Consider the following 14,222-nt stretch of genomic DNA (forward strand, 5'->3'; position numbering starts at 1 on the left):
ACTGGGGCCAGATGAAGCACCAGGCAGACGACTCGGAGCTGGCCATCTGCCAGCGCCTGGACACGCACTACACCTTGTGTGAGCCAGTCTTGACCTTCTACCAGCAGAAGACCCTGCTCCGAAATGTCGGTGCTCCCCGCTTCTGGCTCACTACACCCCAACCCCTAGGGAACAAGTCCTGCTTCAACAGCCCAGGGTCACCTGGGCCTGGTCCTCGCTTTCCTACCAGGTAACCTGGGGGATTCCCATTCCCCCAGGAAATGCCCTGGGAACCCAGCCTCAGCTCACGTGGGCAGGCGATGGGACGCTGGTGGGGCCTCCCTGCACGCCCTCACACAGCAGTCAGCAACACAAGCTTTCCTGACCGTGTCCCCACTCTCTCTTCACGTGCGTGCCTCTGGGATTTTCCCAGGATCTGAGCGGGAGAGGGTGACGTCCCTGCCGTGGGGCCCAGACCTGACCCCTGCGGCTCCCCCTTCTCTAGATCCTGGCAGAGGAAGCACCAGAGAACATCTTTGCCAAGCGCTGCTCTGTCATTGAGAGTCTGCAGTGAGATGGAGGGGCTGGGGGCGGGCCTTGCCCCTCACCAGAACCTGTGCAGGACGTGGGAGGGGTGCGTGCCTAGGAGATGAGACCTCCAGAAATGAGGGATGATGCCCCCTGTGATTCCAGAGCAACAGCTTCCCCTTCCCTGGGTCTGCTTCCCCATCAGGCAGGTTGGCCAGGGGCCACCAAGGAACACGCCCCACCAGGCCAGGTGCCTGGCACACCTGCATGGGTTGGGGGGCTGTAAACAGCCCGCCCTAGAGACCACATCTGTTACTGGAACCTGCTGGGGCTCTCACCGGGCCTGTGAGCACAGGACATTTGAGATGAAGCCAGTTTTAAATGCTGGCATTCAGCCACAACCTCAGAGACCCCGCAGCTGCATGGGGAGTTACAAGATGCCCGCCCAGGTCCAAACAGCTCAGGTGGACCCTCGGTGCCCTCTCCCACCTCACATCCGGTCCCATCACCCACCGAGCATTGGCACGGACCTGGCTCCTACCTCAGGGCTCTGAACGTTAACAGGCCAGAGGACTTCCTGTAGCAACAGCCCATCCATGGGAACACTGGTCCCTGAGGCCCTCCTGAGCGCCTTGCTCCCCAAGGTGCTGGAAGGAAACTGGGTTGGGGAAGACAGCAGTGCTGGGCTTGGCCAGCCTCCCCTTCCCACATCGGAATGGGAAAGTCTTGGGGGGCCACACCCCACTCTAATCGGCTGAGACTTGCTCCTCAACTTGTTTCCTCTCACAAACACAACTGCGGCCGGCACGCAGTCTTTTTTTTTAAACAAAAAACACTTTATTTAACAAAAAAAAAGGTGGGGGGCAGGGTTAGGAAAGCACATTGCGCCTGAAGAAAACTATTTTCTATTTTTCTTAAAAAAAAAAAAAAAAACACAAAGTTTGTAATTTTCAATCACCATTATCAGGCTTTTTAAACAACATCTATAAAGAACAAACATCTGCTTCAAAACTACAGGGAGGGAGGGAGGGAGGGAGCGGGGGAGACAGACAGCACCCGCAGACGGGGAGGTTTTGTTATCATTTATTTGTGAAGTTAAAAACGAGCGATAAAAAGTAAAAACTGCCATACAATTTTTTTTGTTGTTCTCATTTTGTTTTCAGTTTCAATCTCCTCTTGAACAGATGAAAAGACAACAGACCAGTCCTGGGAGGGGGGACGGGCGGGGCCGCAGGAGCTGAGCCAGGGCGGGAGGAGAGGAGAAGAGGGGGCTTGGCTGCTGGGGGAAGGGGTCCTGCAATACAACACCTGGTCCAAGGAATGTTCCACCTCTAACTAAAAAAAAGAAATAGCAAGAGTGACTTTTTTTTTTCCTTTTTAAAAGTTTATTTTAAAAACAAGAAGAGGGCCGAGGGTGGGAGAAAATGAATTGCTTTATCCTCAGAGAGGCAGGTTCAGGAAGGCTGGGGGGTGAAGAATAGAGACTTTTTAATATATATATATATAATTTTCTAAGTTCTGCTTTGCTCTTTGTGTTTTAATGTTTAAGGTGTTTTTGGCAGAGATCGAGATCTCGCTATCTTCTCTGGCTGGCTCAACATGAAGAATCCCAATTTTGAAAGAAAAAGCATGTGAGACACAGAACAGGCGAGAGAGTGAGGGCCCAGCAAGCCCCCAAGCCCCCTCCCACCGCTTGCCGCGAGGGCTCCCCGATACTCCCCACGGCAGCCATCGCTCTCTCGCCAAACAAAACAGAAGCCCCCAAACAGAACAAAATGGAAAAAAAAATAAAGATTTTTCACAGATGAAGAAGTTCACATTCATTCGATTCATTGAGCCTGCGGAGAGGGAAGAGATAGGAATTGGTCACTACGGGGAGGGGAGGGTGGGAGACTAGGGGGTGGAAGAGAGGAGGGGCTGGAACACCGTTGTGGGGGGGGGCAGGAAGCCCCCTCCCAAACCTGCGCTGGCTCAGGCTGGAAGGACGTGCTTGTTAACTGTCTAGCCAGGTGCTCGCGGGACTCGCTGAAGTCACGCTGCTCCCTGATGGAGAAGGAGGGACAGAGCAGGAAGAGAGGAACGGGGGCCGCGGAGGGTGGAGGCGCTAGGGTCGGAGGGGAGCTGCCCTGTCTCCGGAGGGCGGCGGCTCCCGGCGCAGCACAACAACATGAACAATCCAGAGATCATGGTGTCCCCACAACACCCCTGTGAGGTAGGTTGGAAGGTGGCAACGATCTTCACGCCCACTTCACAGACAAGCCCGGGACACAGGCAAGCGCGAGCGCATGGGAGGCTAAGCCCGGCGGGGCAGGGGCCTGGGCCGCTCCCCGCGTCCCCACCAGTCCCTGCCAGAGCCGGGCCGCCTGCAACACAGTCACTTGGACACGGGAAAAAAGATCACGGGTTAAAAAAAATAAAAGAATAAAAAGAACAAAAACCAAAAAAGTGATGCAGAGAAGGGGAAAAAATAGACGTTTTCTTCCCAAGTGGCCAGATTGTGAGCAAGGTGGCGGCCGGGCCGGTGCCCACCGTCCGCGCTGTCTGCCTGCCCCCCGACTCCCCAGCAGTTCAGAAGTCCCGCCTGCGAGTCTCAGCGCTCCCCAGCATCACAACAGCGGCACACAGGAACGAGCAGCCGGCGCAGGGAGGCCTCTTCGTTTAACCTCTGGACCCAGCGAATGCTTCCCTGGTGGTGCGTGGGGACTCCCGGAGACCTCCAGCCACACGGCCCCCGCTGCAGGCATCAAGGGCACACCCCGCAGGGGAAGGGGTTTCCGGCGCTACCCACTAAGGCAGGATGGACGGTGGCCGGGGGTTGGAAGGAGAAAGGAGGAGGAGGAGGGTGGCAATTCCCACTTGCCTGCTGCTGTCCCTGCTGCGTGGGCGGTGGCTGGGGGCCGCCAGGACCTGGGGTCTGTCCGTAGTAAGCGGCCTGCTGTCTGTAATATTCCGCCCAAGCGGCACTGTAGTCTGGCTGGGAGCCTGGAGGAGCTCCTGGACCCCCTCCGGTGGCCACTTGCGCTGTGGGTGGACAGACACAGGTGAGAGGCTGTGGGTGAGGGCTGCCCCTGCCCCTGTCCCCAGTCGGTGGCCACTCACCTTGCTTCTTGTAGTACTCCTCCCAGGCCTTCGTGTAGTCCTGCTGTGGGGGCGCTCCGGGCTGCTGGGGCTGCTGGCCTGTGAGGGCGCCAAGACAGGTCAGAAACCACTCCCCCGGCAGGGCTGGAGCCCCCCCGCCGCCCTGCAGACTCACCGATCTTTTTGTAATACTCTTCCCAGGCCTTAGTGTAGTCCGACTGGCCGGTGGGTGGGGGCTGAGGGGGCTCACCCTGAGCCGGTGGGGCCGCAGGGGCCGGCGCAGGGCCTGGGACGGGGCCCGGGGGCTGCTGGTAGTAGTGTGAGTAGTAGGCGGCCCACGCGGCATTGGGGTCCGCGGCCGCTGCAGCTGCTTTGCCTGCAGGAGATACCCCGGGTGAGACATGGGCACAGAACAGGGCCCGCCCTCCCCAGGCGGCCCATCACTTACTTGGGTCGTGAGGAGCAGGCGGTTGCCACTGGGGGTAGGTATTGCCCCAGCCCTGGGGTGGGTACTGATGAGGAGGGGGCCCCCCGGCACTGCAGGAGAGAAGAAAGGGATGTTTGAGCAGTGGTGCGGGGGTGGCCGCAGTCGGCCCACCTGGGGTGGGGACGTTTTTCAGTGGGGGGGAACAAGAGACCCAGACCACCAGGCTCAACAGGGCGCCTGGGAAAAGCCTAGACAAGAGGCAACTTGAAGGACATGCACTGTCAGCTCGAAGACACGAAATAAGCCCCTGAAACTTCCACGTGGGCAGAGAGATGCTGAAAGGCATATGTGCTGTAGCAGTGGACAGGAGAGGGCCTGTTGATGGTATCCACGAAAACGGGCTGGATGAGGCCCCCCACCTGCACTTCTAGGGAAATGGGGTCTGTTATTCTTCTTGCCAGCTCAATGAACCCCCGCCCCCAAAGCCCAGGAGGCAGAGAAGGATACTCACTGTGGGGGAGCCCCGGGTGGCCCCTGGTTGAAGGGTCCAGGATTGAAGGGCCCCATTGGGCCAGCAGGGCCTGGGCCACCTGGGCCTGGTCCAACTGGACAGAGAGGACCCTGGAAGGAAGGAGAGTAGCCGAGGTGAGTGGGCTGGGATCTGGGCTGCGAGCCCAAACCCCCAGAGCCCGCCCCAACCCACCTCGATCTTCTCCTCGATAAGCTGCTTGGCGTGGTCAATCTGCTGGGGCGAACCCCGGATGATGAACAACTTGAAGTTGGGGTCCCCGTTGGGTGGCAGCTGCCGGGAGATCTCTACGAAGGCTCCCGTCTGCTGGTTTATGGCTTTCACATTCTCGCCACCTGCAAAAATGCAGAAGGTGAAGGTGGCCTGCAGTGGTGGCCCAGGAAAGGGGGGGCAAGGGGCAGGGGGCCACACTCACCTCGGCCGATGACCAGCCCACACTTGTGAGTGGGGATGGAGAAGGTCATCTCCCCACCAGGGGGACCCCAATTGCCTTGGCCTCTTCCTCGGCCTCGCCCCCCTGGGGGCATGCCTGGACCCCCTGGAGGACCTGGGGGACCACTCTGCAAGACAAGAGGAAGAAGATGAACCCTAGAAGCCGATCTGGTCTCCACACTCCCCTGGAGGCCCTGCCAGGCCCTTCAGCACCCGGGGCCACCTACCCTGAGGCTCTGGAGGAGGTCGTTGATGATCCGGGCTGCGTGCTCGCACCTGTCTGGGGGCCCCATTATATGAGCAATCTTCTCGGGCCCTGTCCCGTCATCTGAGGCCAGCACCAAGAGAGCAGAGAGACAAGTTTAAAAGAGCCCACCCCAGAGCCCTGCAACGCCGCCTCCAGCGCAGACACCACGCTGGCCTGAGATCTCAGACACGCTGCGCCGCTCCCAGCTTCCACCCGCTCAGGGATCGAGGGGGAGGCGGCCCACATTCCCAGAGAAGGAAACCCACGGCCAAGCCAGGGGGTGGCTCAAGCTTCTTCCAGCACACAGCACCCCCAGCACTGTGAGATTTTACAGAACAATAAATATCTGAAAAGCCAGAGGGGCCCTTCTCCCCACGGCAGGCAGCTCAGAGACTGGCTGAGGACTGGCAAGAGTCCAGAGCTGAGGTGGAATAACCTGATCCAGCCTGTGGGACACCCAGGGCTGTCCTGTCAGGATGGGCTCCATCATGGGGGGAGGAAGAGATCTGACAGGGACAGGGACACACGGTCCCCCTGGATGTGGAAAGCCCATGTCACCCCCTCATGCAGCCGTCCCAGAGGAGAGAAGGGACTGGGCATGTTCTGATGGCTGGACTAGGAGCCATGAGGTGCTATGGAGGCCACCTGGCTGACCACGGTGCCCAGCTCCCTCAGAGCCTGCCTCCTGAAGAGGGTGGGGGGAGGGGCGCTGGCCAGGCCCTGACCTTGCTTGAACTGTATCCGCACGCCAGCATCATTCTGGATCTTCTTGATCATCTCTCCGCTCCGGCCAATGACCACGCCAACAGAATGCCTGGGCACTGGCACCTGAGGAAGGAGGCGGCAGGGTCGGCTCGGCCCGCAGCTCTGCTGCCCTCTGCTGTCCACTGGCCACGAGGAGCACTCACCCCGGCCCCTCCCTCCACCGGGGGGTGAAGGCAAGGCCCACACTCACATCAATGCCTCCGCCAATCCGAGATCCGTACTCATTCCGGTCCCCAAAGCCGCCTTGGTCACGTTCCCGGAGGATGTCCATCACCATCTCGCAGGCTTGCTGCAAACACACAGGAGAGGCAGCCCTCACGGGTGAGTCTTGCTGCCCCACACACCCCCTACCTTCTCAGGGGATGTGGGCCTCAGCAAAGGACCCATGAACCCTGGCTGAGCCCAGCATGGCACCCTACTAAGCTTTCTACCTGCCACTTGAATGGGGAGGCACTGCCAACAGTCCCATTTCCAGATAAGAAAGCAGAAGGTCAGAGGTGAGGCCGGTGCCTCACACACACAAAGCTGGGAGTTAGTTCAGGGCCGCCCTGAGCTAGCACTCTTGCAAGCCTCTTGGTGTTATGACCGACTGTTCATGTATCTCTCCGGCGGAATGCAGACCTGAGGCTGCTGGCCCTGCCCACCTGCCCATGCTGCTCCAAAGCCCCGTCCACCACCCCAGGGTATGCTCACCTGCACTTTGTAAGGATCCCCAATGATTCGGAGAGGTTTGTCCACATTCGTATTCTGAGATCCGTCCTGAATTAAGATCATCTTCACTCCAGCACGTTCCTTTACAACCAAGGTTAACTGTTAGTGCTGGGCTCTCCCAGGACTTCCTGGGCTGCTGTGGTGGTGGGGGGTGGTGCACAGATGCGGAAGAAGCTGCCCAGGTGCTGCCCTCACCTGCAGCTGCTTAATGGTCTCCCCGCCCTTGCCGATGACCAGGCCAGCCTTGCCCGCAGGGATCATGATCTCCTGCACGGTGCCATTCTGGCCCCCGTTGGCGTTGTCGTGGAACTGTCCTGGGGGGCCCCCACGACCCCGAGACACAATGTCGTCCAGCATCATCTTCGCTTTCCTGGGAAGGGGAGGAGTGGGTGCCACCACTGGAGAAAGGTACTGGTCTGGTGGCCCACCCAGCTCAAAGGGAAGGCGACCCCAACATGTGCAAGGATGACAGGGAAGAGAGGCCAGTCACTGGAGCTGTTCAGGCTCCAGATTCCCCAGGTCTTGGGCTGCTAGGGAATCAGCCTAATGTTAACATGGCTCTCTGGAGAAGGGGGCAAGAGTGGAGCACATGCGAGTTGCTCCCAACTTTCAATTCAAAGGGACAGAGCGGGCTTCTGCTTGTCCCCCACATCACAATGAAAGGTCCTGCGGGGACTTACTGGACAGATTCTGGGGCTCCTGTCAAGGACACGCTGCGCTCAGGTAGGCCACCGCTGTCTGGAAAGAGGAAATAGGGTCAGTGCCCTCCCTGGCCCACAGGCAGAGAAAGGCCTGCCTTGGACATGAGGAAACTTTCAGAATGATCAAGAGCCACTTCTGTCCCATTCAGCAGCTTGACAAATCAGTTTACTTCCCCTAAACACCTGAGAGGCTGCTTGAGGCAAGGCCAAGGTTGGGAAGGGATCCCAGAAGAGAGGCAGGACTTTTAGGGAAAAGGATGAGGTGGAGGGAATGGCAGATTCCAGAAGGTCCAGGACCTGGCCACCCCCACTACTAGCGGTGACCACCAGAGCCTCTTCTACAGACAGCACGTGCTACACACCCACATGAAGCCTCAGAGCCCCCTACCGAGCAAGCTTTCTGTACCTCAGGACTCTGAGACTCAAAGAGGTAACTATATTGCCTAAGAGCAGATGTACAGTCAGAACTGGGATCTGCACCTGGGCCTGACCTCAGAGGGATCCCTCTTTCCAAGGCACCACCTGCCTCATGCAGTCTTGCCGGGGTGCTTTCACTCACGCGGCAGGTCAGTGCAGTGCTGCGGAGCTTGGTGTCTGCAACCAGGCCCCTGTGTGAAATGCTAGCCCTGCCACCTCAGGCCATCCCTACCCACTGAAAATAAGTCACAGCTGCACCCCGTGGGCAGTACCAGTGCAGTGAGATACTGCACTGAGCCCAGGCCATAGTAACCACCACCAAGCGCCAGCTCGCTTCCTGTCCACAGTCCCCGTGAAAATTAATTAAAGGAAAGTGCAAAGGGCCCAACCCCGGCCCCCTTTCTGGCAGGAATCTGACGCTCTTGTACCTGGAGAAATCTGTACTTTGCAGCCTGAATCCTGTTGGATTTTGTTAATTTGTTCACCTCCTCTGCCAATAACTGGATGGAGAAAGGAGGAGAAAAGCAAAGCGTGATGAGGGAAGGGAACCCGGGCCTCAGGAGACTGCGTGGCCAGGGCCCCAGCCCCTCTGATGTTCAGGAGGGCAGCAGTCCTCTAGAGGGCTCCTATCCTCTGCCCAGAGGGGATGAAGGAGGGACAAATGAGAACAGCACACAGGAGCTCTCTCAGACCAGGGCTTCTGGGCTGGCAGGAGCTCACAGGACACTTCCTCCTGGGGAAGAGTGGGCCTCCCCACCCAAGGTAACCCACACTCACTCAGGCCCACCATGCCGTCTGGGACCCTGTACTCTTCTGTCATTGAAGTCCTGTAGAGAGACATGCCCAAGGTCAGTTCTCAAGTGGGAAGGGAGGAGAACAGAAGTTCTGGAAGGTCTACTTGAAACCTCTGCCACCGTAGGCCTAAGCAGAATCTGACCAGACAGGCCACCAAACCTCTGGAGGCCTCAGTTTCCCCATCTGTGCCCTGAGAGATTTGGTCTGGGCATTGTGGGCTGTGGCCTGGTGCCGTCCCATTGATTCAGGGCGAGAGCGAGCACTGAGACTCACAGCAAACTGACAGTCACTCTACATTGCTGAGCTCTAAAAAGCCAGCTGTATGTCCTTTTCATCTTATTTTCCTAGTATTTTATGAAACTACCAGCCCATTAAAAAACAAACAAACAAAAAACTGGCCCCCGACAACTGCCCTGTGTCAGGTTCACCTCAGTCCATTTGATCGGGCAAAGAGCCCTGAGCGCCACAGCACGGAGTGGGATGGGCACTTGCAGATGTGGGAGGGAGGGAGGCAAGGCCCTCCCAGCCTCTTCCAGGACGACAATATTTGTTCTGCTCAGAGTCCCCACCCCAGCGGAGGAAGCCATAGGGTGCGGAGACCACCCTGTCTCTACAGTGACTGCCACGACCCTCTCCTCCCACAGCCCTACAGACAAGGGGTACCAGGAACGGACACAGCTCCTCTGTCTCGTTCCCATCTGAGCACTCTCTGGTCAACTGGCACTGGGGGATAAAACCTGAGAGAGGCGCCCCCAGTCAGAGCCCTCCCAAGTCAGAAGAAAGGCCAGTCTGCTGGCCAACAGACAAGAAAGCAGTGTGGGCCCCACCGTGGCTTACCTTGGAGGAGGATGGATGGGTCCAAGTTGAGAACTGATTGCTGTAGAGAGAAAACCCAAAGCAAAGACTGGCTTAGCTCCTCCTTGGGCACTTGGCACTGCCTGCCCCGGGGCAGTGGGAGCTGAGCTTGGCACCATGGTCCCCAGCCTGCTCCAGTGCCTGATGGATGCTGTGGATCCCCTCCCCATAAAAGCAGAGTTCATCTGCCTCAATTTCAGGGGTCCTGGGATCCCTCAAATGTATGGGCCCCAGAATGAAAGCACCAGGCACCTCTGTAAAGAGCTGCCACCTCCTCACTGACTCCTGAAAACCTCAACCCATTGAAGCCACGTATCTGCCTGCAGACCCCCTGGACTTACAGTCTCCCTGGGAAGCCAGCTTCTTGCTCTCCGGTTGATCTGGGAAAGAGAGAGGGTGGCAGATGCAGCACCCGCCCACCCACGGCCACCTCGAACCTGATGCTGGTGCCACATGTCCAAGGTAACCAGTGCCCCTCAGCCCGCACCCTTAACAACAGCTGAGACAGGAGCCTAGGAGAGACCGGCCCCTGACGGGGCCAGACTCCGCCAATCCCGCCACCAACGCCCAGAGTAAAAAAGCCTTCGGAACACGCAACCACCACCAGGCACCTGAGTCCTCCCGGTTTAGGACAGCACCCGCCTCTAGCAGGGAGGGGTGTCATGGATAACAGTGGAGTTGGTCAGGAGATGATCACCCACTACTTGCGGTCACACGACGCACCCCAGGGCTGGGCCAACTTCACATCAAGACTCACTAACTGCTCCTGGTTGCCTCAGCCTCCCAGAGGGGGAGGAATCATCTTGGGAACTTACAACTTCGACCCAGTCACAATCAATCTGCCCTCCTCTCTGCCACCCGATACCTCAGGATGGCACACGGAACAAAAAGAATTAACAAAGCCGGGACTGCTGAAGTTTAAAAAGACCAAACAGCAGCAACACCCACCCCCTCTGAACCACACTCAAACAAAAGCACCCCTTTAGGCCCCCAGCCCTTCCTCCTAAGCTAAAGACGGCAGCAGGGAGTTACCTCCATCTTCCAACTGTCTCTTTTGGCCCCCAAAACCAAAATCAGGAGTGCTGTTATTCACTGTTGTGGCAGCATCGCCTCCAATTTTGGCTGCAATCTAGAATAAAGTAGTAAGCACAGAAGAATTACCACCAGAAACAACCCTCCATGGCACCCAGGTCAACTTCTCAGAACATTTCCTGGATATGAAAGCCCGTCAGGTCTTGGTGTCTGGCCCTCCAATTTAGGGAAGAGTCAGCTGGTTAAGACATCCTAGAACGAGTTTTGAACCTAGGCCTCAAGGTTCTCACCAGTTATCCGGGATTATCAAAATTCCTCTCTTCCCTTCTGCTGTGATTTGTGTCTTAATTGTGGCCAGCCCATAATCCACACTGACTTCATTCTACGGCTGACGGGAACACAGGCTCAGGTGCCAGGGAGGGTCCCCAGGTCATCTCCAGGAGCTTTCAGACACTTCCTTCTGCCAGTGGCCCCAGCTCACACAACCAGAAAGTGTGTGTTTTTTTAGCCCAGTTTTCCTGGGATGCTGAAGAGTTCAACTTTCCCTTATCTCCCCCACTCTCAAAATCCTTTTTTCAATTTACTGAATAAATTTGATCAGAGTGATCACTTCAAGGGATATGAAATCCTCATTTGACCAAAATAGAAAACAGAAGATTCTTTGGATGGCTGGACGCGGTGGCTCACGCCTGGAATCCCAGCACTTTGGGAGGCCAAGGCTGGCAGATCACTTCAAGTGAGGAGTTCGAGATAACCTGGCCAACATGGTGAAATCCCACCTCTACTAAAAATACAAAGATTAGCTGGGTGTGGCGGTACACACTTGTAATCCCAGCTACTCGGGAGGCTGAGGCAGGAGGAGCACTTCAACTGGAGAGGTGGAGGCTGTGGTGAGCTGAGGTCGCGCCACTGCACCCCTGCCCGGATGAGAGTGCGACTCGGTCTCAAAAAACGAAACAAAACAAAAAACGAAAACAGGACTCTATGGGACACAAGTTCCATCTCAGACACGTGAAGAGCAACTTTAAAGAAACCTCAACCCAGCAAACTTAGGATCAGAGTCCAGGTTTAGAAACCTAAATCATATTAAGAATCTCCCTTTCTACCAGTCTCCATTTTTCTATGTTGCCCTAGAGCCAAAGTTCATGGGACGCCCACAGGGGGCCTGTCCCCACCAACTGACAGCACCAGCTCCCTCCCTTCAAGCTGCCCCAGAATCAAGACGGTTCCATGGGCAATAAGACCAAGTGCACGCTAGAACCCACCCAACTCCAAGGGTGAGTTAGTCAGAGACCACAGAGGGCCAGAACACAGGCGTTCACCTAACGGGACCTCCCACCTTGGGAGGAGCCAGTCTCTAGCCCCGGAGGCATTGGGACAGCCCAGGAGCCGGTCGGTTTCCCGAAAGGCTGCAAAGTCCTCCCATTCTACAGACCACCAACCCTCCAGGCCATGAGGAGGCTGCAAATGGAGCTGGAGAGGTCAGTCCTAGTAGCATGTGACACTTCCTTGTTGTCATCACGCCTTAATACACGGTGGTGGGAGACCCTCCCTTCTTTCCCCCAGAGAGACAGACCACGCTTTCAAGCCACCAAAGCATCCAAAAGCCAGTCCCCATGCTCGTCTTCCCCATTTCGCACAAGTGCTCAGTCCTAGACAGGTCCCCATCCACTTTCCCGACTCAAGAGCAAGGACTGTCCCTCCCACCCCCACAATGTCCCTTCCTTCTAGGGAGGGAACAGAAATGGGATAGAGTTGGGGGCAAACACTGCCCTTTGCCCTGATATGGGGAGGAGAGTAAAGACTCTCCACCCGGGAAGGTGGACCCCTGCCTCCAGGCATGTCCTAAGGCGGGGGGCTAAGGGGGGCTCCCAAAAGTGCGTCCCGGAGCTCAGGGGCACCTGCATACCCAGGGGCCGCTCCTGGTGACCCCCAGTGCGCCCCTACCCCCTGCAGGGGGGTCACCCGCAGGGAGCCCACTCGAGGCGCAGCGGGAGGGCCAGGCCCCCGCCTACCGCCCACGTGACCCCGCGACGGCCCGGGCCCCCCCTCCGCGACCCCGCGCGCGCGCGCGCACGTGACCCCCGCCCCCTCCCCCGCCTGCGCGCGCGCGCGAGCGCGCCCCTCAGGCCCTCGGCCTCCTCACCTGGCGGGCCCGCTGCACGGCGTCGGCGAAGGCGTCCTTGCGGATTCCCGGGCCGCCTCCGCCGGGTGGCTGAGAGGGGCCCCCGGCCGACCCCCCGCCCGGGCCGCCGCCGCCAGGGCCGCCGCCGCCCCGGTCCCCCGCGCCTGGCGGGCCCGGCGGAGGGCCTCCCCCGGCGCCCCCGGCTCCCCCGCCCCCGCCGGCGGGTGGCGGCGGCCCGGGCGGGGGTCCTCCCGTGCTGTAGTCCGACATGGCGCGGCGGGGCCGGGCCTGGCGCGGAGGCTGAAGCTGAGGAGGCGGCGGCGGCGGCGGCGGCTCAACGCGGGAACAAGGCCTCGCTCCACACGGCCGCGGAGCACTCTGGGAACCCAGCCGCTGGGAAGACGACGAGGGGGGAGAGGGTGGCCCCCTCCCGCCGCCGGCGTGACGGACGGCTCCTGCGGGCCAATGGGAGGCAGACGCCGCACCCCGGACGCCAATCGCGAGCTCTGAAGGAGGTGGCCAATCGGAATGCAACGAGGGGCAGTGGGCGGGAGGCTCAGAGTGACTGACAGCTCTCAGAGGCAATAGCTGCGAGCTGCCGGTGCTGGGCGGGCAAATGAAGGCGATCTGAGAAAGCAGGAGGCCCAATGAAACGCGAGTGCCAGATTCGCGGGGCGGCTTCAGAATTAGATTGACGGTTCTGAAGAGTCACGTGGACTGTAAGGCAGGGCCTAGTGAAAGACTCCTATGGACTGGCTGGGTGGGCGTTCGGCTTGATAGTCGTGGACAGAAGCCAATGAATGCACGTGAGAGGTGGTGCTTGTAAAGATGGGCAGTGAATTTAATCCAATCCCTGACGAGTTCTGGGTGATGAGGTTGGCTTTGGACTTTAATTGCTTCCCTTGTTAACCAGAATCCCTTTCTAGCCCTGACTTCTAAACCAATGGCTGAGCGACATGGGTGGGTGTTCGGTGACTGACACTGGTCTGGACAAATGGGAATGAAGGAAATCAAGGCGCCCAGTTTTGGTGGGAGCCAGTGGAAGTGCCGCTGCATTGGGGCGGAGTCGGCCACCAGACAGCGAGAGGGGATTAGCGGGAGCTGTAGTGAATGGCAGCCGACGTGGGCGGTGGCAACCGGCTGCCCGAACTCAGGCCTGACGTCTGGGTTAGCTCCCTGGGAGCCTGGCTGGGTAGGCCAGGCACGTGGCCCGCTTGAAGCGTTAGAGATCGACCGCTTCTGGGGGTGGGGAGGCCGGAAAGCAGGAAACCTGGGATCCCCTGGGCCCTCTTCTTTCTCGACCCCCCATCTAGAGCGTCCAGTTCTCTTGCAGGACTCAAGGAACCAGCCCCCCTACCGAGTCCAGAGCCGTTCCAACAACCGGGATCCAGGGATCACAGCCCCTCACTTCACACGCCTCACTCCCTTCGCATAATGCCCTGGGAATAGAGCCTCAAGCTCCTATCCTGGGTCCTCACCTCCTCTCCTGGACACAAATTCCCATTCAGTACCCAGAGGCGCAAGGTCCCCAGCTCCCCTACTGGGTCCAGGGATCTCATGCACCCAGTTCCACTCCTAGGCCCAGGTATCCAGACACGTTC

General features: G+C 58.5%; 1 protein-coding gene across 5 annotated transcripts; it reads right to left on the minus strand.

Moving 5' to 3' along the window:
- Positions 1 to 1,576: 1,576 nt before the first annotated feature.
- KHSRP (KH-type splicing regulatory protein) lies at positions 1,577 to 13,001 on the minus strand. 5 transcript variants are annotated; one of them, XM_065536132.1, is made up of 20 exons: positions 12,643 to 13,001; positions 10,497 to 10,593; positions 9,806 to 9,844; positions 9,447 to 9,486; positions 8,592 to 8,641; positions 8,243 to 8,314; positions 7,377 to 7,434; positions 6,892 to 7,066; positions 6,679 to 6,777; positions 6,176 to 6,274; positions 5,946 to 6,048; positions 5,201 to 5,301; positions 4,957 to 5,101; positions 4,716 to 4,876; positions 4,524 to 4,633; positions 4,034 to 4,122; positions 3,836 to 3,961; positions 3,607 to 3,684; positions 3,368 to 3,528; positions 1,577 to 2,345 (listed from the first exon to the last, which is right to left on the minus strand). In XM_065536132.1, exons 1-20 carry the CDS (start codon positions 12,889 to 12,891, stop codon positions 2,337 to 2,339), a joined length of 2,061 nt encoding a protein of 686 aa, XP_065392204.1. In that variant the 5' UTR covers positions 12,892 to 13,001; the 3' UTR covers positions 1,577 to 2,336. The 5 variants fall into 5 exon arrangements, with proteins under 5 accessions (XP_065392204.1, XP_065392202.1, XP_045236504.2 ...); XM_065536130.1 differs by having other exon boundaries at positions 3,761 to 3,961; XM_065536131.2 differs by lacking the exon at positions 1,577 to 2,345 and having other exon boundaries at positions 3,103 to 3,528; positions 3,761 to 3,961; positions 12,643 to 12,739; positions 12,872 to 13,001.
- Positions 13,002 to 14,222: the final 1,221 nt, after the last annotated feature.

Source organism: Macaca fascicularis, chromosome 19, assembly GCF_037993035.2.
Source record: "Macaca fascicularis isolate 582-1 chromosome 19, T2T-MFA8v1.1".
Lineage (NCBI taxonomy): Eukaryota > Metazoa > Chordata > Mammalia > Primates > Cercopithecidae > Macaca > Macaca fascicularis.